Here is a 26,730-nt window from a genome sequence, read left to right as displayed (position 1 = left end):
GGGTGGCGCAGTCGGTTAAGCGTCCGACTTCAGCCAGGTCACGATCTCGCGGTCCATGAGTTCGAGCCCCGTGTCAGGCTCTGGGCTGATGGCTCAGAGCCTGGAGCCTGTTTCCGATTCTGTGTCTCCCTCTCTCTCTGCCCCTCCCCCGTTCATGCTCTGTCTCTCTCTGTCCCAAAAATAAATAAACGTTGAAAAAAAAATTTTAAAAAGAAAAATAAAAAGCATTTAGTAAGATACTTCATTTGATAAATGTAAAAGATCATCCCTATCCACTTTTCAAATCTGAGGAAACCTTTTCCAGTATGCCTACCTTTATGCAAAATCTGATATTTGCTGTCACTGAAATCGAATTAAATTGCATAGGCTGAAAACTGAACTGCTTTGTACTTTTAAATCCTGTTTCACATCCGCCTCATTCTTTTTCCATCAAGCATGGCTACGCTCACCATTATACCACAGCATCATTATTCTAACTGTACATCGCGTTGGGGCTGGTGTCAGAGGATTTATAACGTATTGTCCTGCTTTCTGATATGTTAGAAGCACTACAGACGTCAGTTTCCTTTAGAACTTATGTGATGAGGGATCTGGGTTGATTTGTTGTCTTTGCTCCAATCAGACCTATTCAGACTAATGTACCATATTGAATGTGACCATAAATTCAAGTTTGCAGTTTTAACTCTAATTAATTATAGGTCACAGCTTTCCCTGAAAATGCAAGAGTACTTTATAATTAGGTGTAGACCGTGAGTGGACCAAATGTTTTGGCAGATAAAACACATAGCGAATATATGTGTATGTTTACATACAATATATAGTTTGCTAAATTCAGAGTGAATGCTTCAACAGAAACACTAATTCGAAATGATATATGGATTTCTATGTTTATTGCAGCACTATTTACAATAGCCAAGCTACCCAAGTGTCCATAGATGAATGGATAAGGAAGATGGGGTATAGATACACGGTGGAAATTGCTCAGCCCTAAAAGAATGAGATTCTGCCATTTGCAACAACATGGATGGACCTAGAGTGAAATAAGTCAGACAGAGAAACACAAATAACATATGATTTCAGTCATACGGGGAACCTAAAAAACAAAGCAAATGCATAAACAAACAAAAAAAAAACCCAGAAACAGATTCATACAGAGGACAAACAAGTGGTCGGCAGAGAGGAGGGAGGGACGGAGAGATAGGCAAAATAGATGAAGAGGAAGAGTAAGAGGTACAGACTTCTAGTTAACAAAATAAGTAAGTCACAGCGATGAAAAGGACAGCAGAGGGAACAGAGTCAATCATTTTGTTGTAAGTTTGGTGGCAGATGGTAACTACACTTATCACAGTGACCACTGAGTAATGTATAGAGCTGTTGAATCACTGGGTCCTTCACCTGAAACAAATAGAACACTGTATGTGATATTACTATATTACTGTATTACTGAAATATTACTATATTTCAGTAATAAAAATTTTCTAAATGTTTTATTTATCGTAACTGGATGACATTTTCTGACTCCTGATAAAACTAGGTCTTTTTAAAATTTTTTTAAGTAAGTTCCACACCCAGTGTGGGGCTTGAACTCAGACCTGAGATCAAGCGTCTCATGCTCTAGGGACTAAGCCATCCGGGTGCCTGATAATAAAAATTTTCTTTAAAACAATGAATATTTTTGTCCACGACTATAAAATTTTGAGGTTTTCCTTTTAGATCAGAACCAGGGGGCTTGGAACGTTTTGATTTGGTAACTTTTCTGTGAAAGACATCTACAAACTAGCACATTTAGGTTGAGGTGCTACTAACAATAACTCGATCAGTTGTACCAGTCATTTTAAACCTGTATAAAGATAGTTACAGGGGCGCCTGGGTGGCTCAGTCGGTTGAGCATCCGACTTCGGCTCAGGTCATGATCTCACGGTCTGTGAGTTCGAGCCCGGCGTCGGGCTCTGGGCTGATGGCTCAGAGCCTGGAGCCTGCTTCCGATTCTGTGTCTCCCTCTCTCTCTGACTCTCCCCCGTTCATGCTCTGTCTCTCTCTCTCTCTCAAAAATGAATAAAACGTTAAAAAAAATTAAAAAAAAAAGAAAGTTACAGTCATCCAGTTAATGATTTGAAGGTAACAGAAAGGGGGAGTTAAGAATAACACTGACAGGTAACTGATACAATTCATAACTCAGCTGCTAACATCATTTGTCGATCAAATACCTCCACGCAAAGAGACAATCATGTTCACATTCATAGTTTCATTTATTACTTTTTCAAAAACTCCATTGCTTTTGAAATCTTCATGTCAAACAAAATCCTATCTATAAAATTACTTTAACGTAGCTAAGTTGACAATCTCATTATAAATAGGAATTTATCTTGTAAAAGTTAATGAACTTTGTCTATGATTTTAACACACAGCCAAGTACTTCCCAAAAAAAAGTTGGACACAGAAAATATTTCAGTTTTGAAAGCCATACCTGCTGCAGAATTTAAAGATATGGTTAACTACTCATCTTTCTTAAATAATTCTAATTAAAGTCGAAGTGGGCTGGAATTTGTGATTTCTCTGGGGAAGGGGTACAAACACTTGTAATAGCAGAGACATCTCAGGAAACTATTGGCTTAATGGCATGTGGCAAATTATTTACCCTGAAGGGAGACATTGACTGAGGTCACGGTAGATAGATGAGTCCCAGATGTGACACATTTTCATTATATTTGACACAGGAAGCTGATACATAATTAAAGTATGATTGGGGATTATTTACAGCTTTTGGATGCTGTAGAAATATTCAAATTGTACTATAGTATTTTATTAATGAAAACATCAAGAGTGTCCTTAAATCATTGTTAAGTAGTCTCTTCTATTTTTACTTTCTTAGAAATGTGAAAAAGCCCCATTCCAAATGCTGGCTGTTAGGGCTTACCATTGTTCAGGAGGGACGTGAGCACATTGTGCAAAGCCAGGCAGAGACAACTGGCCATTTCTCATTCCCTCTTTGGCCACAGAACAGGTCCGAGTGCCGGTCATCCTACAAACCATGGCAGACATCTCTTTGGAGTTTAGGTCAATTTCCCAGCAAAACTATAAGGTGTTTCTTACGCACATCTACCCTCTTTTTATAGTCTCTCTACACCGTATCATTGTGCCTACCCAGCTTGAGACAGCCACGCTCAGCTCCTTGTTCCTTCTCTCTCCCTGCCCTCTTGGAATGTCTCTGCCTCAAATTATACCCACACCCAGCAAGTTACCACCAGGTCCCCATCTCCTCCTAAGCTGGGTGGGGATGCGGGTTAATCATCCCATAGGGCTCCGTGCCTCTTAGGATTAACATGACCTTCAAAGCCCTGTTCCCCACAGATCAACCCAACCAGCCTCCCCTCCTCTAGCTTCCGGCCTTGCTCGAATGCACCAACCATACTGAATTTCCTCAGGTTCCTCAAATGGAGTCATGTTCTTGCTTATCTCCAGGCTCTATGACTGGCTGTTCCCCAGCTGCATTGCCTAATTCTTCCCTCCCTGGCACATGGACGATATTCATTTGTATTTGTTGAATCAAAGCAGCCAGTAATTAACTAATCCAATGATTAAATCAGTTAGCTGCTAGTAATGCCCTAAAGTATTACCTTCCTATGTATTAATGTTAGTTGTCTTAATTGTATTATGGTCAACTGGTGAGATATGTATATATATATATATATATATATATGTGTGTGTGTGTATGTATATATGTATATGTATGCATATATATGTATATGTATGTATGTATATATGTATGTATGTATTTTTTTACAAATATGTATATTTAGTTAGTTGTGTGTGTGTATACTGAGAAGTATAAAGGAAAAATGATGTATACATTTGACCTGGGGTGAGGTGAAGTAAGATTTCTATTTCAGATTCAAAATGTTATTAACCAATACATTGTTGACTATTATTTTCCGTAGCTTTTCTTTAAAAGTATGTGCTTCAGTAGCGGGCCAGAGCATTTCAAATACAATAGGTGAGCATGTTTTCATTTTTACACTCCTATGCTCCACTGAGAAAAGTTAACAATAAATGTTCCTCTGCAGACCCTATAAAACTTTCAATGAGCCCGTTTCTAATATTAAGATTTCTACTGTATATATGGAAACCTCTCTGTAAATATTCCTTGAATAATTGGTGTTAATATTATCTATAAAAACAGATATCATCATGGGGGAGGGGGAAGTGACTGTGTCAAACCATTACAAAACAAGTTTCATAGCTTGGGGAGTATTTTATAAAACTTTTGCAGCTCGTGTATTTGTTTTTGATCCCAACTATGAAAACAATGTTTTCTGAATAAGCAAGTGGAAATAGAAATTCATTCGAGCACTGCATTCACTGAATACTTTGCCTTTCCTGATTATATTTGCTCTATTTCTGTCCCTTAGGCCTGACCGCCGAGGTATACTTGGATACTCTGAAACAAAAAGGGGCCGTCAAACGCACGCTTTTCCTTGACAACAATCAGTCACATTTCATTTTCCCTCTCACCATCAAGCGGCAGAAATCCCTCCAATGCCAGGACTTTGTCGTTTACCTCCGAGTGAGTGTTCCAGAATCACCCTTCTGGCCTCCTAACGTTCAGACTCCAATTCCAACCTTTTTTCTCTACCGGACCATCCTTCGGGTCCACAGAGATCCACATCTATTTTCATTTTACAGGAGGAAACTTTCTTCTGAGGGCCACAGCCTCCATTTTTGAGCTTTTCTTCAGCTGACCGAACAGCATGTGGCTATTAATTCCCAAAGCTTCTTTCTGTCCTGCACACTAGCCTGATAATAGTACTCGCTCAGGTGGTTTTTATATCTCACTGCCTCCCTCCCAAAAAACCATAAACATTAAACGCAATTTATTCGAATTTTTCTCCTGCGTGAGGATGCTTGGCCAGATGTTATCGATGTGCATTTCAGAGCCAAGTTGGGAAAACGTTCAGGCATTCAGTGCCTTTATTGAAAGTAATTTATAATTCTGTTTTTAAAGAAATGTATATTTACAGTAACTCCAAGACCTACCGTGGAATAAAAGAGCCGAAATATATAACACTATTATCCCAGCTTTTTTACCAGTCGTGGGGTTATCCTCTTTCTTATTTTGTCTCCGCCCTTCGGGCCTTTGGGGGTACGACCCTCTCCCCCTGGAGGGTTTCTGTTTGTTTTTTCCGAGGGTGCTGAAGGTGTTTTGCAGTTCATGCAAGCTGAAAGAGATAATAAGAGAGGAAAAGAATCAAGATGTTTTCTTCTCCTGAGCCCAAGAGGACTCCTAAATGCGGCCAACCTCATGAAAATAAAAATTCACGAAACTTTCCATGACATTTATTGCGTATATGAGTATGTTTTTTTCCTTTGCAATTTAACCAATTTGTGTGAGTCACTGAGATCTGCAGAACCTGAAAATTGCCTCCAGAAGCATCTATTTCAACGAAGCCACAACTCTAAACGGTTTCGTTCCCGAGCGTGTGTTAATTAATCCTATATACCACCTCAGTCAGCGTGTACCTAAGCCCGCTGCCGTGATAATTACCTCCTTGTTCACGTCCACTGACTGAGGTCACATGTTGCCTGCTTCTCGCAGACTAACATCATGTAGCTATTTCACAGAGCCTTCCTTGCGTTTGTGATTATTTTCCCTAGGATGAAACCGAATTCCGAGATAAATTATCTCCAATCAACATTAGTTTGAATTACAGTTTGGATGAATCCACCTTTAAAGAAGGCCTGGACGTGAAACCAATATTGAATTACTACAAGGAAAACACTGTCACCGAGCAGGTAGGTCCCCGACGGTCTTTGATGGTTGATTCTCAGTCAGGCCCTGGGCAGCGCTCCTGTGACCTTAACACCAAATCCAGCCTCTTTTGTTTTTGTTCCTGCACACAAACTTGAAACGTTTGGGAGATTTTCCTAACGTGTTTCCTGAAACGCTGCATCACTGTGTTTTCGGAAGCCCTTCCCCTTGTGCAACCAAGACTTAATTTGTTCAAAATGTGGCTGTAATGGAATCAATACAGCCTCTGATCCTCAAAGTGCTGCCCGAGTACCTTCTTTATGGACATTTCCGAATGAATGGGGATCAGGCTATTATGTAAACGAAGTTATACCGGAAGATCACTGCCTTGCTTCGGGTTTTTAGCTGGGCAGAATTCACGCAGAGAGAAACGAAAGCCTTGGTTTAATTTGTGGAATCGTTCATAGTTGTCAAGAAAAAAGGATGTGATTCAGGTTTTCCGAGATTATTCCTGATGCCTGTTTGCACAACACAGGCTCACATCCTGGTGGACTGTGGAGAAGACAACATGTGCATTCCTGACCTGAAGCTGTCAGCTAGACCGTAAGTTTAAATAAATAAACTTGTGCGTTTTATCTAATGGAATACAGGTGTTTATTTAAAGCTTCTCTGGAGAAAGTATACACTTCCAACGACTACAAAAAAAAAAAAAAATACCCTGTGTGAAATTCTTGAGCTTGGCAACACTTCGGGTCAGCCTGTGGTTTGGGTCAGTCCTTTGTCACCGGTGTGAAATGAACACACCCTAAGATTTCGCTTGGGCTGTTTTCATCTTTCAGCAAAAGCGGGAAAAAAAATGTTTTTGTTCAAAGTAAACTCATCTGGGGGGTGATTCAAGTTGTACGTACTTGCCTGAGTCCCGCGTGCAAGAGACTCGGGCCGGTTCTGTTTCCGCCTTAGCCCGAACCAGCTTGTGCGGGGCTCAAAAGCATCCTTAAAGTTGTCAAACCGTAATCGCTTTTACTTTGCTGAAACAACTATTTTAATGGCACTCTGTGGAGTCAGGCAGAAGGTGTCCCCAAGTCAAATTAAGAATCAAAAGTCTTTCCGGTTGCCTGTAATGGAGAGTCACCAGTCTAGCACTGGTAACTACATTGCATCTTGTGAGGGCAAGAAACAAGAGTCAGATGTACAACATCCTACGTCGGGAAAAGCAGATTCAGGCTTCTCATCCCCAACACACACCCACCCAAGGCCCATCTCGCCGCCAGTGTTTGGAATCCGCTTGGCAGTCTTTTTAGGGGATGTTCTTCCCAAACTTCACGATTGAGCCAGTGTCCGAAACAACAGCTGTGATTGATTAAGGGTTAAAAGTGGCAAAATCGGCTCAGTTTGAGGTTTGGAGAGAAGGAAAATTCCTCAAAATACCTCAGAATCCTCCACCGGCTGAGATTTTATTGTATCTGCCTCTTTCCTTCCCTCTTACGGTTCTCTTGGCATCCACACCTCCCCCTGTCCGTTTCTAAAACGACTCTGCCTTTTCACCCACTGCTCATCGTCTTCCTGTCGGGTGTGTTGAGTGATACGCCAGGGCTGCCTTATTCTGGCTTGGGAACCAATCATCCGATTTCCTGGATTTCTTTCTGGCAGATTAAGTATGTCAGTAGCCTGAAATTGACCACAGTGGGAGGATTTATGCCGCTGGAATCAGCAAATGCTACACATTGGTACTCTTTTTTTTTTTTTTTTTTTTTTGGTAATGTTCAGCGTTACCAGCACACCACTGGAGGTCCTCCTGCTCTGCCCATACGGATGCGGTTCTCTTACTTCTTCTCACCACCCCCTCATGATGATCCATCCATCTTCTTGTCCAAGTCTCATATTTCCCCATCTTCCTTCTTTCCTTCCAAGTCCTTAGATAAAATATCTGTGAATCCAGAGAAGTATGGTGACTAATATTCCTTTTAAACTACGTTTTTAGAGATAAGTATCAGGTCATCATTGGAGATGAAAATCATCTTATGCTCGTAATCAATGCAAGAAATGAAGGAGAAGGTGCCTACGAAGCTGAACTCTTCGTGATGATACCAGAAGAGGCAGATTATGTTGGGATTGAACGCAGCAACAAGGTAATGCCTTGCCCAGTATTTGAAGTCGGAAAGAACTCAGGTATATATTTGAAGTCAAAGCGACATGAAGTAGAGCCATCTTAGCTGAGACTTTCTTCCCAAATGAAGGAGAACAAAATGGCACCCGGCTTTGCTAATCATAATAGCAGTGAGCCAGGAAGGGGAGGTGGTCTTAAGCAATATTAATATCTTTCTTGGCCATAGTACAAAGATCAGTTGGCCAAAGATGGAGAGCTGAAGCAAGGAAGAGAATACAGCCGGCTGAGAGAAGAATCTCACTAATGCGATCTATCAGCTAGACTCCCCTGTTAACTCCCACCCTCGCTGGCTGTTTTCAGGCCTTTGTTTTTAGTTCCCTTCATTTCAAGCAGGTCCCTGGAGCTCTGGTTTTCATTATTGCTTATAGAGGAAGGTCTGACCAATCCCAGCTGAGCACTGATAACAGCAGAGACAGGCACTGGAAAGGAAACACGTTCATTTTTCTTTCTTCGTGGCCCACCTTTTGGGGACCAGGACCGAGAAAAGCCAGGTCTTTGTCATTATTTGCTGGTCGGGCAATGCCACCATTTATTAAACTGACAATGCTTTTTACGATCTTTCCTCTCCTTTATCAGAACATGAATCTTCCCACTCAGGGTATCCTCAGGTTCTGCTGTGTTTTTAATCACTTGGTCTAAAAACACATTAAAAATACATTGCAGGACAGTGGGGAAAGTCCCTCATTTTCAGAAATGTATGGACTCACAATCAAGGACAGAGACCCACTTTAACATTCCCTCATGGCCACCTCTGTGCTTCACATAGAACGAGGCACAACGGGAACTCCTTTGAGACACGCCGATGGATTTGTTCATTGAACTACTATTTGTTAAATGTCTTTTAATTTCCAAATACCACATACTTTGAGGCGTATGAACATTCTAATGACTAAATAATTTTTTTTTAATTTTAAGTTTATTTATTTATTTTGAGGGTGTGGGGGAGAGACAGCAAACGGGGGAAGGGCAGAGAGCAAGACAGAGAGAATCCCAAACAGGCTCAGCGCGGTCAGCATAGAGCCCAACATGGGGCTCAAACTCATGAACCACAAGATCATGACCTGAGCTGAAATCAAAAGTCAGTTGCATACCCAACTAAGCCACCCAGGTGCCCCATAAAGACTAAATAATATAATGAAAAACAATTTCTCTCAAGAGATGTTAGCAGGGGTACCTGGCTAGCTCAGTCAGAAGAGCATGTGACTCTTGATCTCAGGGTCATGAGTTCGAGCCCCATGTTGGGTGTAGAGATTACTTTAAAAATTTTTTTTAATGTTTTTTATTTATTCTTAAGAGACAGAGAGACAGAGCATGAGCGGGTGAGGGGCAGAGCAAGAGAGGGACACAGAATCCGAAGCAGGCTCCAGGCTCTGAGCTGTCAGCACAGAGCCCCACGAGGGGCTCAAACCCACAAGCTGTTGAGATCATGACCTGAGCCAGAGTCAGACGCCCAACCAACTGAGCCACCCAGGCACCCCTAGAAATTATTTAAAAAAAAAAAAGTAGACAATAACTTAAAAAAAATTAATGTCAGCAAACTGTTGCAATGTTGATACTTCATAGGCATTTATAGATGCAGAGATTATTAAATTCTCTACTCACCCCTCTAGGCTTGCGGTTTCTGTGTTGGTTAAATTATCTTCTTAGTGAAAAATAGATAAATAAATCCAGGTGAGTGATCATCACATATCTTTGACAGTCACAGAATCATTACGAGTTTCTGTTGGAGAAATTTATGGAAAAATATCACCTGTACACACTTACATGCAAATACTATGTAAACAAACAAAGAAATGAGGCTCAAGTATGTTATTTTTAAAACTGTTCCGTGGCTTCACTCATGTTTTCATTTCAGTTCCTTCGTGTCATTCCACCCCCGACTTCGTTAAACAAAGCGTCTTTTCTAAAATGTTCTTTTAGCAAAACATCCAGTTTACCGTGGACTTGGTTGCATGGAAAATACGGGAGAACGCTTATCGTTTCCATCTCTGGCTGTAAACATTACAACGGACATCGTCCACAGTCTCAAATAAGCCCCTTAACTTTTTTTCTTCCATCAGCTTCCCTTGGGCAGAGACTTAGCTCAGTCTTTGAATCTTGCATGACTGAAGCCACATTCTAATTTGTTCTTTCTCTCTAAGCAGTTTGAGGTTTGCGTACCTTTGTTTTTGAACTCAGCTCAAGGGTTTTTTTTAGACAATCTTCTCTCAGGGGAAAACGTATTAGGATTATCTGATTGTAAGTTTTGTTATTCTTTTGTTGAACACATTCATCATTTCAAAAATATAAATGCTGACCATCTCCTTCTCTGGAAACCTTCACCGAGCCAGACTTCATACTTCCCTTTGCTGACTTTTTCTAAAATGTTCTAGGAATAAGGGCTTGTGTGCTTTATGTGATGATTATGATTGGCATTATTATTATGGCAAAAAATATGTAATATATTTTAGCATTTTAACCATTTCTAAGTGTGTCATTCAATGGGATTAAGTGCATTCACATGATTGCGCAACCTTTACGTAAAACCATCCAGCAAAGAACTTTTTCATCTTCCCAGATGGAAACCCTGTACTCACTCAACGCTAACACATGTTCCCCCAGCCCCTGGTAACCACAGGTCGGCTTTCTGTCTCTGTGCATTTGGTATCCAGGGGACCTCACGGACCACCTCCCCTGCCTCCTGGCCACCTCACATCCAGCGTGTCCAGAACTAGATTTGTCAACCTCCCAGACTCATGCTTCTCCCGCCTCCATGGCCTGGGTCAGAGAAAGGCACCAGGAGCCATCTTGTTTCTCCAGCCCACCTCTGTCCCCAGTTCATCTCTTCTCTCCACCTGCTGCCCCTGACACCGCCCCTGACACCTGCCTTCATCAGAGCTGGCCTGATCTTCTGCCGAGATCACAAATGTCTCCTAACTAATCTCCCCATCTCCCTGCCTCCCCTCCCCTCTCTACAAGGGGTCGTCCTCTCCCTAAAATGTAAATCTGACCACAGCACCCTCTTGCTGCAACCCCTCATTAAGTCCCCATTGCTTTTAGGATAAAGCCCAAAGCCCCTCAGTAACTACCGAGGCCCTTGCTTCTGTCACCCCTGTTCACCTCTTTAGCCTCTCGTCCCTGGGCTTGGATCCTTTCCCTCCCCCCGCACCCTACATGCCAGCAGGACTGAATTTCTTTCCAGTTCCTGGAGTACACGTGTGCTCTGTTGCCACAAGAGTTTGTGGCTGCTGCTCATTCTCTCGGACGCACCAACTCCACTCCCTCCTCCCCTTTATCCAGCTCACTTCTTTCTCTTTATCCTTCAAGTCTCAGCTCGGTCATGATTGAGGCTGCAAACGTGTATTGAAGAATCGGGCTGGGCACTGCTCTGAGATCTTATATGGGTTTAATTTACTTAATCTTCGTAGCGGACTTGTAGCAAAACAGCAAGGCTATCGGTATCCCCCACTTACAGAGGAGGAGAGATTTACTAACATGCCTAACACAGCTGTTGCCTAGCATACACTTCACTGGTGGGTCCAATCCCGTGCTCTTAACCATCGGTCTGCACTGCCCCCCAGCAGCCTTCAATCTGCTACTTACATCTAAGTGCATAACCTTCTCTATCACTATGAATCTCTCCTATCGTAAAACTGAAACTGCAGTGATTATGTTTCCATTGCTTTTCACAATGCTTGTGATTACTTATTACGGTTGTTACAGTAATTGGAAATGCGGTGAGGACGAGGAGTTTTTATCAGTTCCTGGTAAATAGCAGGTACACAGTACATATTTTTAGTGAATGAATAATGTGTTAAGAGCTATAAATGGATTACAGCAAGAGTGTCCCTGGAACAGCTAAGGAAAATAATCTAGAAATATCTAGAAAAACAATCATTGTTCCTCTCACTCAGAGAAAGGAAGTAAAGGTTAAAAAAAGAAAAAGGGTGGGAGGGACTGGGGAAAGAAAAGATCTTTGATTGATGTGAAAAAGCTATTTCTAGAAAGCTGGGGAAAATGTACATATAACTTTTAACCTTTAGATAAGATAAAAATATTTACTATAGAAACTAACTTTGAATTATATATTCAAAGGGCTCGTGGACATTTTAAAAAACGTTTTTGCTGGGTTCTTTTTTTCTGTTTTCAGGATTGACTTAATAATTTGAACACAAACATCTCTGTACAATTAGGGTTAGTTATAGATCCTTAAGAATTTAAAGGGGTGCCTGGGTGGCTTGGTCGATTAAGCGTCCGACTTTGGCTCAGGTCATGATCTCACGGTCCATGAGTTCAAGCCCCGCGTCAGGCTCTGTGCTGACAGCTCAGAGGCTGAAGCCTGTTTCAGATTCTGTGTCTCCCTCTCTCTCTGCTCCTCCCTTGTTCATGCTCTGTCTCTCTCTGTCTCAAAAATAAATAAACGTTAAAAAAAAGTTAAAAAAAAGAATTTAAATACATGCTAATGCTATCTTTCAGAGGAGAGAGCATTACCAGCTTTTTGAAAATATATTTCTTAGCTGCCTAGATACTAATGTGTCATGCAAGTTATTTAGAGAGAGCATATATTAAGGTGCCTCCAGATATCAGTCAGTTGCTCCTTTCTGATCATTCTGAACAGATTTTCAGTGGGTGTTCCTACCTGGTTGACTGCAGGAGGGAGGATGTGTGTGTGTGTGTGTGTGTGTGTGTGTGTGTGTGTGTGTGTGTGTGGTTTTTAATTTATTTTTGAGAGAGAGTGTGAGCAGGGGACAGAAAGAGAGGGAGACACAGAATCTGTAGCAGGCTCCAGGCTCTGAGCTGTCAGCACAGAGCTGGACGTGGGGCTCCAACTCATAGACTACAAGATCATGACCTGAGCTTGAAGTCAGACGCTTAACTAACTGAGCCCCCCAGGCACCCCCAGGAGGGAGGATTTTATAGTTAGTTGTGTTTCCATTCATTTCAGCCCCGTATTAGCAAAGCGTGTGATCCGCTTCTGCAGTCTTCTGACACCATTTACTGCTCTGTGCCCAACACGGCTCCAGGCACTGGGAATAAAAGAGATACAAAAACCCCTGTCCCCCTGAGGTTAATTTTCTCGAAGCAAAATTAACAAAATTTTTCACCTTGATGTCTGGTTGTTTGTCTAGCTTCTCATTGTTTTGGTGTTGGATCTTGGTTTTTCTCAATGAAGTGGGAAGAATGGGATAGAGGGTGATTTCTGAAACTTTTACATGAGAATTCACATTACTTCCTTAAATGAAATTTCAGCAGAGCTGACAGATGGACAGACGGTCCTCATATTCAGAACGCTCTTCCTTCCACGGACCTCTCCTGGGGCGGAAATTCCCAAAAGGTTGCTCCTTTTGAAGGTCCTCCTGTTGTCAGCTTATCTCTTGGTATGAGGATGATGGGTCATGTTAGTGGCACTTCGTAAGTTAGAGGGAAATAAGGGGTGAACGTTTGTAGCTATCACCGGAGGTGGAGCAGGGCCACAGGGACATCAGGTTTTGAAAAATGGAAAGGGACTAAGGGTGGACAGCAAGGTGTGGATTTCGAGGCAGCTGGGAGTAGCATCAAGACACGAGAGAGACCTGACGCAGAGGGAAGAAGTTCAAAGACAAAGCTCCCTCACTTCTCCCTTTCGTTTGCTGTAACCTTGAGAACTTGTCCCGCACAGAGCTCTAAACGCCTCTTCAAACTTGAGTTTTTATACTTTCTGATGAGAACAGGCTATAAGGAGAAGAAGGGAGACGGGAAGCACTGGGGAAACACGAAAGCGTTCTCTTCCCCTCTTGAGTATTTAGAGGAACGAACAAAGATCGTTGTGTCACCTCAAAATTAGGATCATGGTGTGTAGGAATCTGTGTTCAGAGCAGTTCTCTTGCACATGCTCACCGAGGCATACGATACCCTCTGCTAATAGCCGCCATTTCATCTTGGCAAGAATAAATTTGTTCCATGGTGGTTACTCATCTGTGATCCTCCTGGCCCAAATTTAACATTAGCAATAGTGCAAATAATTTCTAAAACGTTCCTTGTTGCACGTGGTAAGCATTTTGCTCCTCCGTGAAACACATCGCGCTTACCGCTCCAACCTCCTTCTAAAATTAAACTCTGATCTTTTTGTCTCCCAAGCTTCTCTTCCGAGTTAATGGTCACCCGTGAACTCCTGGGCACGGTGGCCCACACAGGTGTTTGAAATCAAGGGAAGCTTGCCGCCCACACCGAGTTGCCTTTGTGACAGGATGTAACTTATTTGCCACCCCCCACCCCCACCCCGAGCTCCATGCTGGTGTTCTTTCCCACTGCAGGGGCTACGTCCACTGAGCTGTGAGTACAAGATGGAAAATACAAGCCGGATGGTGGTGTGTGACCTTGGCAACCCTATGGTGGCTGGAACAAATGTAAGAGAAACCCAGAAGCCCTTCCTAAGTTCTAATTGCATTTTAAAGACAGCTCGTGGAAAGCGCCCCCACTGGCACTCAGTTGTTTAGCACCTGGTGATGAAAACAAATTAGGCAGGAAATGACCAGGGTGGTGGTGGGGGGGGGGGGGGGGATTATATCCTATACAGGGTGGGAACCCTGAGGTTAAACACACGAAAAGATGGATACTTTTATATGCTTTCTCTTTTGATTTTACTCTTAACATGTCTTTTAGATGGTACACATCTATGAAGACTTTTTTTTTTCTTTTTTACTACAGATCTTTTCTTGGGATATTTGTTTCTTTGAGTCTCACAGCAGTTCAATTATTTCTTGGTATTCCGTAAATGACTTAAGAAATAACATAAGATTTTAGCAAACGTGATTAAACTTGGATTTTTGACATACGTCCCGTATGGGTATCATTCACAGGATTTTCGTATTAAAAATGTTACCATGATCTAGGTTTTGAGTCATCTTTGCCAGGTCTATATTTTCCATGCATTTGAACTTGAGAATAATACCGACATGTGTTTGTAGCAAGAAAAAGAGTTAATAATGATCTGTAATGTGAATTTGGAAGAATAAAGACATGTTTTTGTTCTTCTTTCCTTGTTTCCAGATTTAGGAACTTCTCATTCGGGTTTTCTTGTGGACAATAAAATAAGTTAATTTTATGCAATTGCCATTTAAGTACACATAGTAACTCGTTGTAATTAATATCCCAGTGGACATACTTATTATGAAGTCATAAATCAGAAAAAAATTCTGAAACCTGCAAATACTGAATATTTAAATGTTTCATAAACTAAACATATGTATTCCTCTGTTTTAAATTAGATATTTATGATTATCAATGAAGTGGCCTATTTGAAAAAAATTTCATAAAAATTCATAATTGCATAGGTTTGTATTAGAATAGCTTCCCAAAGTATATTCCAAAGAGTGTTGATCCCTTGAGATACGGCTTTAAAAGGGAGTTCTGTGGTCACTGCTGGGTATCATATTCTCCTCTGGAACATTTAGGTGCACATTCGCATTTTAAAGGTGCTTAGAAGTCCTGCAGTAAATAAACCTTTTAGCCCAAGATCTCTCACATTTATTTGAGCATTTGAAAGTATCAAGTAATTCCTATTCCCAATTTTTACTTTAGGGTATTCTGCTACAATATTTTTGTTTTTTAACACTCTAAAAGTAAATAATATTTTTGCTTTTTTACACACTTTTTACACTCTTTATTTAAACTCCCAGTTATTTATAAAGTGTGCCAAGCTATAGTCTGGTAAATTCACTTGTTAGGCCAAAAGAAGTAACTATTTAAATGAAAGATAAAATTTTATAACAGTTTTTTATTAGCTAACATATAGTGATTGCTCTCTGTGTTATAAATGCATCACTAAGTACTTTTTTTATGTTACCTCGTTAAATTTTCACAACCAACAATCCCATTAGTTGAGTATTTCTCCTATGTTATAGATGAGGAGATTGAGACTGAGAGATATCAAATAAATTTCCCCATATCACACAGATAATGAACAACGAAACCAAGATTCGAACCAGGACCTCACACAAGGTCCATGTTCTGTCTGGTCTGCAAAATTGGGAAAAGTATTTGGATAAAAACTAATGAATAACAGACAAGATGAGATTTTTAAACGAAGCCATGAAAGACAGAATGGGATTTCTCAGCTGCGAAATTGGGACATTTTCCATTAGAATCCTTTTGTCCAGAAACTAATAAATCCTTTTGCTGGTTATCAAGAAAAATCCAATCACCTAAGTTAGCATGAAGAAGAGGTATACCTAACACTAAAGAGGAACAGATTGACATGGGAACCGTGGCATTTGCATAAAAATTTATAAAAATGACCAGGCACTCATTCCTTTTTCAGTATTACAAGTGTTCAATCTCAACCAGAGATCATCCAAGATCATTAATAACAAATAATAATCTTGGAGCAAAACTGGCCACTGGTGTCATTCAAAGTGGAGGGTAAAAATGCAGTGTGGTCTTGACCATGGATGTGTTTATGTGAAATGATGTCTGCCCATTTTACCAGCAAATAATTTTTGGAAGTCAAGGAGGTAAATTGTTTGTATTCATTTATCTGTGAGGTCTCTAGTGGAAGAAACCTAATAGCTTTCTTATCTCACCCTTTAATGCCCTTAAACACATCAAATTTTATTGCATTCTGTTTTCTTTTAAAACACTTTGATTTATTTACTTCTTCATTTCATACTTAAAAAAAAATACTCTCAGTGGATCGTAGTAAAATTCCAAATATAAAAGCAGCCCTAAATATTAAAAAGCATCATAAATCACCAGAAACATTTAGTTAAGTCCCACCCAATATTTAAAAAAAAAAAAGTTTTCGAGTGACATTTTATTTTAATTTAACAAAACATTCAAGGTAGTATTCAGAAGTATCACTCCTGACTTGTAAGTAGTAATGTCATTTTCATATAATAGCTATAGTCATATAAAATAGGTGCCAATAGGATTTATAAAAACTTGGAAAATCTCTCAAGCAGGAAGACGAGTAAGTGGTGGTTCAGCAAAGTTCCTTTAGAATCAACGCCCAGATATTTGGTGTTTGGTTCTAGCTGAGAACACATGTGTCTCTTACAATATGAAATTGTCATATCTTTATTGTATCTTTGTCCCAGGCTGAATTGTTCTGTAATGAGGACCGACATTAGCCAGGCTTCATCCCAATAGAGTAAGATCCCCACCACTGGAACTGTTGTAGTGCATCCCTTCTGTATGCCTGGTTCCAAGCTAGAGTCTGACAATATCAAGATGAAAATATACAACGCCCATTCAATAAGAAACTCAACATTAACACTATCGGAGGTTGCAAAGAAGGAGATGGGGGAATAAAGAGAAAATTTCTGCCTGACTGGGCCTGTGGGATCAGATAGTATGTTGCAGGAGGATCTCTCCTCCTGAGCTTTGAAGCATGAGTAGAATGTCTTCAAGTAGAAGAAAGCAGAAAAGTTTTAAGGTTTTCAAAGAAGGGGGGAGTGTATGTGCAAAGTCCCAGGGGTCTGACCAAAAATTGCACATTTGATATCATAAAAGAATTCATCATGGCTGGGGCATAAGGATGCATAGGCTTAATAGATACACATGGGTTTAAATCCCAGCTTTGCTGCTCATCAGTTGTGATTCCTTGGACGAGTCACATTGAAATGGGAGAATCACCACATTTAGGAAAGTTTGGAGCAGTGCACTGACATGATATATATAAAGCCAATGGGGCAGTGCCTGGCTTGTAACGCATTCAGTAAGGGCTAGGGAAATGATGACGATTTATGATTAGAATGATGATTTATTATTAGTTCATATTACTACTGGTTCATATTAACACGAGTTTTTAATCAATGATCTGAGTCTCAGGGTGTAGTGGCCTTGAGTGCAGGTTCCAGAGTCAGCTTGCGAGAATTTCAATTCCAGCTCTACAGCTCATTTGCTGTGCACCTGGAGGAAGGCACTTGATCTCCCTAATCCTCAGATTACTGCTCAGAGTGTAAAATGTCACCAATCAGAGTACCCACCTCATGCGGTGGTTGTCATGATTATGTGAGACAAGGCATGTAAGGCTTTAGCACAGTACATAGGAGAGTAAGTGATAGAATTATTGGCTCTTATTTTTACTTCCTTATTAATATTATCATTGGACTAATTTTCCCCAAAGTTTTAAAAACCTGTCCTCAGATTAAAAAAATAAGAGCAGGTTTAAAACTTCGGGAAATCAAGAAAGGTAGAAAAACAATCCCTATGCTCATAACCTTAATATTATTACCATAGCATAGTATTCTGGTATATTTTTTTTTTTTTACAATACACCCTCACTCCTGTACAGTCATTTTTCCACCAACAAACTTTTAAAACAATACCTGAAACACACTGCATGTACAACTTTGTAACCTTTGTCTTTATCGGTCATCGTTCCATAAGAAGCATTTTCCACGTATGTGCGTAGGCGTCCCACCAAATGACCCAATTCGCAGTCAGTTTCAATGACGCCGTAAATGTGCATCAAACACAAGCATTACAGTTTTCCAAATCAATTGCCTCTTGTATATTTAGGTTGTTTTTAATTTAGCACATGGGAAGGTGGCAGGAGAATTCGTACAGGACTAAATGAAGAGAATGAACCACAATGTAGAGGGACTTGAATGTCTGGCCTCTGCAGTCTTAGTTCCGTGACTTCCTCTAGGCAACCCCCGGGATGGAAGCAGGGAAAAGGGCAGCAATATGAGATAGGGATTTGCAGGGATGATTTTTATTTTTTTATTTTTTTGAGAGAGAGAGGGCACAAGTGAGCGAGGGGCAGAGAGAGAATCCCACCAGGGGCAGAGAGAGAGAGGGAGAAGTGCAGGGATGATTTAGAAAGATTTTTATGCTGTGTATATGGTCCCTCCCTGTAATAACCTTAGTGTCTTGTGATTTTTTTTCTTTTAGTACTCTCTGGGCCTCCGATTTGCAGTTCCACGTCTTGAGAAAACAAACATGAGCATTAACTTCGATCTCCAAATCAGAAGGTTAGATCTTTAAATGCCTAAAATCATGGTCAGCATCCACTATTAGAGAGATCCATAGTGAGATGAATGGCCACGAATCAAACTCCTTAACCTGAAATTAGAATCCAGACTTTTCACAGATCATTTTTTGTGTCGGTTTTTTTCAGTGTTGTAAGTTTTTGTTTGTTTGTTTTTGGTTTTTGTTTGTTTGCTTTTGAAAAGAGATCCATTCTGTAAGCCAAGTTATTTTAGTAAAATTTTGTCCTGGGTACCCTCGCACCCTGGTTTACCTCCATTTTTCCTGATTCTGATTTACATCCTTTCTCCCACCCTCACCAACACCCCAACAATATCTCTGCCAGGCTCTGAGCTGGGGGTCATTAAATCCCTGAGAATAAAATCTCTGCAAGAAAGCATAGATTATGCGTTTGCAAACTTGAAATCTAACTTGTCAGGAATGAATGGGTCTCTGACGGTTTCACTGTGAGCCCCATGGCAGGAAGCAGGTGAGATTCAGAGGACAGAGCCTTTTTTGGTAAGTGTAAGACAAAGCATATAGGTAGCTGCCCCTTTTTTCTAAGACTGACACTTTTCAGAGACTCAAGTGTGACTTATCTTTTCACTGTCTATTCTGTTTGTTCCTTCATGGCCAAAAACAGTATTTAATGAGTGGAAAGACTTGGAGGTAGCAGTGTGCATAAAAGCCCAAGTGTGGACTTAAACCCATTAGCCAGTGATGGGATAAATGTAATGACTCCAGGCCACTATTAAAAGAAAAGGAAAGTGAATGGAATACAATATATCACAGTCTTCTTCATGAAATGATCCAATTAAAGAAATGTAAATGTGCACAGTAAGACACCCTGTGAAATACAATAATTTTCTGTGGTCTGCGATTTTAAAAGTTTGAACAACATTAAAAAAAAAAAAAGTTTAAACAGCATTGATGTCGACAGCACATACTCAGCTGGGTGAACCCTTGTTCTATAACACAACTCTGAAGTCAGTATCTACAATTTGGTCCTCAAATACTAGTGTGCAATATGGATAAATCTCTACACTTATCTTCTATCCTGTAAGAAGTGATTAGAGAGTGATGATTTTGTGCAATGGATTACTTTTTAATAGCTACTTGGATTAAAGGTTTCTATTTTTTTTTTTTTTAATATATAAACTTGGGGGCACCTGGGTGGCTCAGTCAGTTAAGCGTCCGACTTTGGCTTAGGTCATGGTCTCATCGTTTGTGGGTTCCAACCCCATGTTGGGCTTAGAGCCTAGAGCCTGTTTTGGATTCTGTGTCCCCCTCTCTCTCTCTGCCCCATCCCCGCTCATGCTTTGTCTCTCAACAATAAATAAAACGTTAAAAAAAATTAAAAATAGTAATAAAATAAAATATATAAACTGTATAAGAACACAGCAGATTTTTAAAATCTGCAACCTGCGGGACGCCTGGGTGGCTCAGTCGGTTAAGTGTCCAACTTCGGCTCAGGTCATGATCTCATGGTTCGTGAGTTGGAGCCGCGTGTCGGGCTCTGTGCTAACAGCATAGAGCCTGGAGTCTGCTTCAGATTCTGTGTCTCCCTCTCTCTCTGCTCCTTGTCTCTGTCTCTCAAAAATAAATAAACATTAAAAAGAAATCTGCAACCTGTATCACAAACCACATCCCCTAAATTTTGTGATAGATTTCTAAGAAGGAAGGTTTTTCTCACCTACCTTACGTCCTTTCCTGACCTTAATTAAGTCTTTTTAAAAATTTAACTTAATATTTTCTGCTGATTCTTAAGAGATTTAAAAAATTTTTACCCATATTAGTGATGAGACGCTGACACAATGATTTCTGTAATACCATTTTACCAAAAGCATATTAAATCACTTCTTTATGTCTACATAAATGTATATTTTCCAAAAGGTTTAGGTAGTCCTAAATATTTTTACTTGGGGAATCTTTTGCTTATATTTTTAACTTTTTCAGAAAAAAAAAGTAAAGGCACCCTATACTGAGAACCATCACTCCAGACAGCAGCTTAAAGTTTCTGTTTCTTACCATTACTGTCTGTGATGTCAGTCCCACAAATGGTATGAAGATACATCCTCACAAAATAGAAATCATTTATTTAGAAATAAAATCTGTTACAAAGATGCAAAGCAAATTCCTTGACACATCCTTCTTACTTTTGATTGCAGCTACAGATAACAGAATAAATGAAACTAGTAGTTCACTCTGGGGACAAAGGACAACAACTGATATTCCAAATGCCTTCCCCAGACCCATCCTGGAGATCATCCTCCAACCAGTGAATTTAGCAACAAAGTGCTAAATTTGATGGAAGATAGAAACGGTCACACTTCTAACATCTCGCTTCATCTAAAAGAGTGGACCATGATGATATTCCATCCTTACGTGCTATAGAAACTCATGACTATTTTTAACATTATTCTGAAAAAAACATAAAAATGTGGAAATGAAGGAAGAACCAGAGAGGCTACAGGAACATACATAAAGCATCAAATTCCAAAAACAGACATTTCCAAGATAAAAATGTTTGAGAATACTTAACACTCAAATAGTGAAGTATTCACGAGTGAGCATTTATCTCCATGCCTCGTTGGCAGACTCCAAAAGCATAAATAAATATTTATGGATGGTGTGCGTTCAATTTAGATGTGTTAAAAACAAAAGTAAATTAAACCAAATATTCTGAAATCTAAGTTCTTAAGCTTTTGACCATATTGATCGCCATTACCCACTTTTAATGCCCCTTTCCACAAACAGAACCCAAAGAGAAACGGGCTTTATGTATTAATCAACTTAAAATATTTCATGTTACCAAATGTTTTCATTAAATGGTCTCTTCATGCCGCAGCTCTATGTGACATGTAAACATTCTCCTCCCTGTGTAGAGCGGGTCTCAGATAGCAGTTCCCACATACAAACAGGTCTTTTGTGATATCAGTGAAACTGCTTCCTCGGCAGTGGTGAAATGAACATCGTATTGTATTTGCTAACATTCCAAAGACCACAGAGAGTACAGAGGGAATGTTAGAAAAGAGGGAACAGTAAAGAAAAGGAAAATAGCATCAGAGTGATAAATGAAAAACGTGTTTATCCTTGGTGCATGACATGGGGCGTAGTTGTGGAGAGGAAATCCATTATTCCCATGCAGAATTAGCACCGACAGTATAAATAGCTCAGCATCCCGGACGGTGATGGATTGCTTGTTTGGATGTAGCAGTGGTGTTAGTGAAGGAGGTTTCCTTCCAGGAAAAGAGGTCAAGGAAGCATCTAAGTTGTATATCAAGCCTGGTGCCTTTCTTACCGGGAGATTTTGTTGACACCACTGGCTGATGGCAGTACCTAGTGTCGTGACAAGGCTGTGTGACAGAAGATGATTTTGATTAGCCAACCAGGTTTCGTCTCCACATCTGCCATTGCTTTCATTACATGGTAAAATAGCCTCCGTAAGCTTCATGTTAGACTCCTGTCCAAAGATGATTTCAGGGCTTGACATCTGCTGGCTTTTTTTGTGAGTAAAGACAATTGTGTCATTTAAACCACGTGGAAACAAAACACAATGAAGTTACAGGATCGCTTAAATGAAACGACTTTTTTTTCATCATTTTTACATTCACTGCTGCAAAGCAGTGTGAACTAGAAAATAGAACCAAGTCTGGGTAACGTGTGCAACAATGAGACCTAAATTTCCAAACTGAAGAGTTTCCCATAATGCATTCAGAGCCATGCAATGTACAACAAGTACACTTAATGACTTCTTGCTGGTAACTAAGAATTCTGCCTTTAAAAAAAACCCCAAAAACCTTTTTAGTTAACTGATTTTCCCCAGATGTGATAATAATAAAGTGGCCTGGAAACTGGGGTTCAAACTTTGGTGAACAAGTCCCCCTAGGCTCATCACTAGCTTAGTAGTGATGCCCTATTGCAGGAAATGAGCCTGACATTGGCCTGTTTATATCTTTTATGTGTGTTTGTGGTTTAAGTGGCCTTATCAGTATATACAATCAGACAAGACTTTTCAAAAGCATTGTGGGGATGATTCTGTCTCCTCCTCCTCCTTTGAAAGCTGACTTTTACATCTCCTTTCCAGCTCCCACATTTGGGAAGCTTCAAAAGCTAGTCAGAACATACCCTATTACCACTCCTGCAGTGTTAAAGCATTATCCATTGAATCTGTGTGAAAGTCGATGATGAAAAGCGGACGCTTTCTCTTCTTAATGAGACCTGGATATAAACATGACCTGTCAGTGGTGGTGTGGCCACATCTGTTTGCTGAAAGCTGCATAATCTTGGGGATATGAGGGTGACTTCAGTGAAAGCACAAGAGAGTAATAAAGGCAAATGACATCTGCATTCAAAGCTCAGCTACTGGTCAAGCCTCTCATGAGACCGTGTTTCATTTTCTTTACTGCCCGCTTAACACGGGCATCTTTTTTTAATTTTTAAAATATTTTTATTATTTATTTTGGAGAGAGAGAGAGAGAGACAGAATGCGAATGGGGAAGGAGCAGAGACAGAAGGAGACACAGAATCTGAAGCAGGCTCCAGGCTCTGAGCTGTCAGCACAGGGCCTGACGCGGGGCTCGAACTTGAGAACTGCGAGATCATGACCTGAGCCGGGGGCATAACCAACTGAGCCACCCAGGTGCCCCAACACATGTATTTTTCAAAAGCTAAATTTCATACGTGATTATATTTGCTTGAGAGGAAAAAAAAAAGCAGACTTAAAAATAATTTTGCCACTGTTCTAAGAAACATCATTAAACATTCACCTTCTATCTTGAGATTCTTGATGCCCTGGAAAGCATCGATGGCCTCTCCTAATTGCGTCAGTCTGAGCTGCCAGACTTCCTGGGGTCTTGCTTCTTCCTGCCATCGTCATTGGCTATGCTTCCAATTCAGTCCCTGCCCCCCACCCTAGTCAGCCAGTGAGCTTATTTTAATATTACTTCAGAAATAAACCATAAGGAAGATAAATTTGCTGCCAAAACAATGTATGGTATGACGCATTCCAGAGCCAAATGCAAACGCTTTTTCCATTATGTGTGCTCTTGGATTATTCTTGCCAGTTCTCTTCTTTATTAGCATGGAGAATCAGGAGTTCACTGTGCCGTCCTTTCCCATTTGATGGGCAATAAACATGATGCACAGAGAAGTTAAGGAATGTGTCCAAGGCAGAAGGTGGAAAATGAATTCAGCTCACTGCCTTTTTGGTTTAGCCATTGAAACAAAAAAGCATTAGCTTTCCTAGATGTCTGTTGTGTTTTCAGATAAGATGCCGCCTCATGGAAAGTTACATTATTTTTACCCATAGAAAATCTTAGCATTTCCACTTTCAGATGGTTGTGATTTCGTAGAATGGATACGCCATTGTTTTCTGAATGACTGTATTAGTAATGTTTGTTATTCTTTTTATATATGGAATGTTTTTTATGATCATATGTTGTAACATGGCTGAGAAAATATACTGAAATCATATTGTCGCTGTGTTTTAGTTCCAACAAGGACAACCCAGACAGCAATTTTGTGAGCCTGCAAATCAACATCACTGCTGTAGCTCAAGTAGAAATAAGAGGGTAAGTAATAATCAAGATATTGTAGTAGTTATACTATAATAATGGCTTCCTGTATGTGAGAGTTATGAAAAACACTAGGAAAAACTATATGGAATTTTCCTAATGCATTAGCAATCACAATTCACTCTGGTTATAAATTTCATGCTTTTCTACCCTTCATTAGCCTTCCATTAAAAACTAGAGTAAACCCTGTATGGTAATTGACTCGAAGGATATCAAAACAAGAGATCACTTTACTCCCCAAACTGACAGTTCAGTAATCAGACTATAAAAACTAGTGGTAAGATGCCAGATAAAATAGACAGACAGGTGATACCCTGAGAGTCTCACTTCTCCAAAAATTATTCTGGAAATATAATGAAAACCTAGCCTCACCATACCACATCTTGAGTTTAACAAATGGCCAGCTCGTAGATGTGAGGGTTGATGAGATCTCCGTCTTATATCTTTTTCCTTTTGTCCTATTCCTTGAAAAATGTACCAATAAGCAATCAGTTGAGAGATGAGAGGAAAGTGGTCAAGTAAAAGGCTTAGAAGAACTACTATCTTGGGAAATCCATGCCTGGGGGATGAAAAGACATTAGAAATGGAGGGCATAGAGTTCTTACCTTACACAAATGTGGACCTCATTGATTTTATTGTAATTCTTATTCCTTCAGGACAATCTAGGACTTGGTATTCTGGGCCTGTCTTTGGGGCTCCGGCAATCCCAGTTCCCTTATCCTTTTCATAGTCCTGAGTGGTTCCCACTTCTCCATGTTGGCAGCTAGGGCCACTGCATTCAGAGCCCTTGTCTCCAGGATACTGCAGCCTCTGGCTGCCCTCTGTGAGGGTGGGGGAGGTCGGGAGGTGGGGCCCTGCCTGTCCTCCTGGGACCAGTGAGGTGCCACTTAGTGGATTAGAAAAGAATAATACCTAACATGGATTGATCCTTCCATGTGCTACCCCAACCCATTGGCACCTCTTAATGTGGACCAGTATCCTTGCTGTACAGGTGAGGGAATTTGGGGGTTGAAGGCTACCCAGCTAGGAAGTAGGGAGGTACCATGGAAGTACAGGCAGCCTGCCTCCAGGTGCATATTTATAAATGATCATGCCGTGCAGCCTGTGAGAGAGTTCTTTGAACCTTAGCTACTACGCAAAATCTTGTTTGTTTATGCTTCTGTGATTTTTTTCATTCAAATGAGTGTTTTTTTTTTTTTAATTTTTTTTTTTCAACTTTTATTTATTTTTGGGACAGAGAGAGACAGAGCACGAATGGGGGAGGGGCAGAGAGAGAGGGAGACACAGAACCGGAAACAGGCTCCAGGCTCTGAGCCATCAGCCCAGAGCCCGACGCGGGGCTCGAACTCACGGACCGCGAGATCGTGACCTGGCTGAAGTCAGACGCTTAACCGACTGCGCCACCCAGGCGCCCCTCAAATAAGTGTTTTTGACATTCACCCACTCTAGGGAAGGTGCCTATAGTTCATTCATTTTAATTGCAGTAGGGTTTAACATTGTAAAGCAACACGATACTTGCTCATCCATTCCACTCTTGATGAACACTGGGGCTTTTCTTTTTCCTTTGTTACAGACTTTCTTGTGCATACCTCATGGTACACATGTGGAAGAAGGTGGGAAGGGTACCTGCTTAGAGGTAGAATTTCAGGATCAGACAATGTACACTAACTTTACTAAATAGTACCAAACTTGGGGCGCCTGGGTGGCTCAGTCGGTCGAGCGTCCAAATTCGGCTCAGGTCATGATCTTGCGGTCTGTGAGTTCGAGCCCGGCGTCGGGCTCTGTGCTGACGGCTCAGAGCCTGGAGCCTGCTTCGGATTCTGTGTCTCCCTCTCTCTCTGCCCCTCCCCCCCATGATCTGTCTCTCTCTCTCTGTCAAAAATAAATAAACATTTAAAAAAATTTTTTAAAATAGTACCAAACTTTTTCAAAATAATTATATCACGTTATCATTCAAAGAACTCTCCACTTTGTTAACTAAACTCACAGAATGGTCGAGTTTTTCATTTTGATGGATAAGAAATACTATCTAACTGAAGGTTCAATTTGCTGTTCCCCGGTTCCTAAATGAGACCAAGTAGCTTTTTCATGCATTTGCTGACTCCATTCTTCCCAAATTGGGTAATTTCTGTTCATTTTTAAAGACACATTTCTACTAAGAGACTTTTTTTCATATTCATAGGAACTCTTTTCTATTTTTTTTAATTTTTATTTTTAATATTCATTTATTTTTGAGAGACAGAGAACGTGAGCGGTGGAGTTGCAGAGAGCGAGAAGGGGACAGAAGATCCGAAGCGGGCTCTGTGCCGACA

General features: G+C 40.5%; 1 protein-coding gene across 1 annotated transcript in view; it reads left to right on the top strand.

The window, feature by feature from the left end:
* Nucleotides 1-26,730, top strand: part of ITGA8 (integrin subunit alpha 8) — a 187,140-nt gene that overhangs the window by 115,749 nt on the left and 44,661 nt on the right. The window contains exons 16-23 of the mRNA XM_047067331.1: nucleotides 3,939-3,994; nucleotides 4,410-4,564; nucleotides 5,653-5,790; nucleotides 6,282-6,349; nucleotides 7,728-7,875; nucleotides 14,186-14,278; nucleotides 18,768-18,847; nucleotides 24,335-24,415. Of these exons, the coding sequence (XP_046923287.1) occupies nucleotides 3,939-3,994; nucleotides 4,410-4,564; nucleotides 5,653-5,790; nucleotides 6,282-6,349; nucleotides 7,728-7,875; nucleotides 14,186-14,278; nucleotides 18,768-18,847; nucleotides 24,335-24,415 (819 nt within the window). The remainder of the gene's footprint in view (nucleotides 1-3,938; nucleotides 3,995-4,409; nucleotides 4,565-5,652; nucleotides 5,791-6,281; nucleotides 6,350-7,727; nucleotides 7,876-14,185; nucleotides 14,279-18,767; nucleotides 18,848-24,334; nucleotides 24,416-26,730) is intronic.

The sequence above is a fragment of the Lynx rufus genome, unplaced genomic scaffold, assembly GCF_022079265.1.
Source record: "Lynx rufus isolate CCGP_SWC_20201006 ecotype Redwood Valley unplaced genomic scaffold, mLynRuf1.p SCAF_7, whole genome shotgun sequence".
Classification (NCBI taxonomy): Eukaryota; Metazoa; Chordata; class Mammalia; order Carnivora; family Felidae; genus Lynx; species Lynx rufus.
The sequence above is the reverse complement of the archived record's forward strand: the minus strand, read 5'-3'. Positions and strand labels throughout refer to the sequence as shown.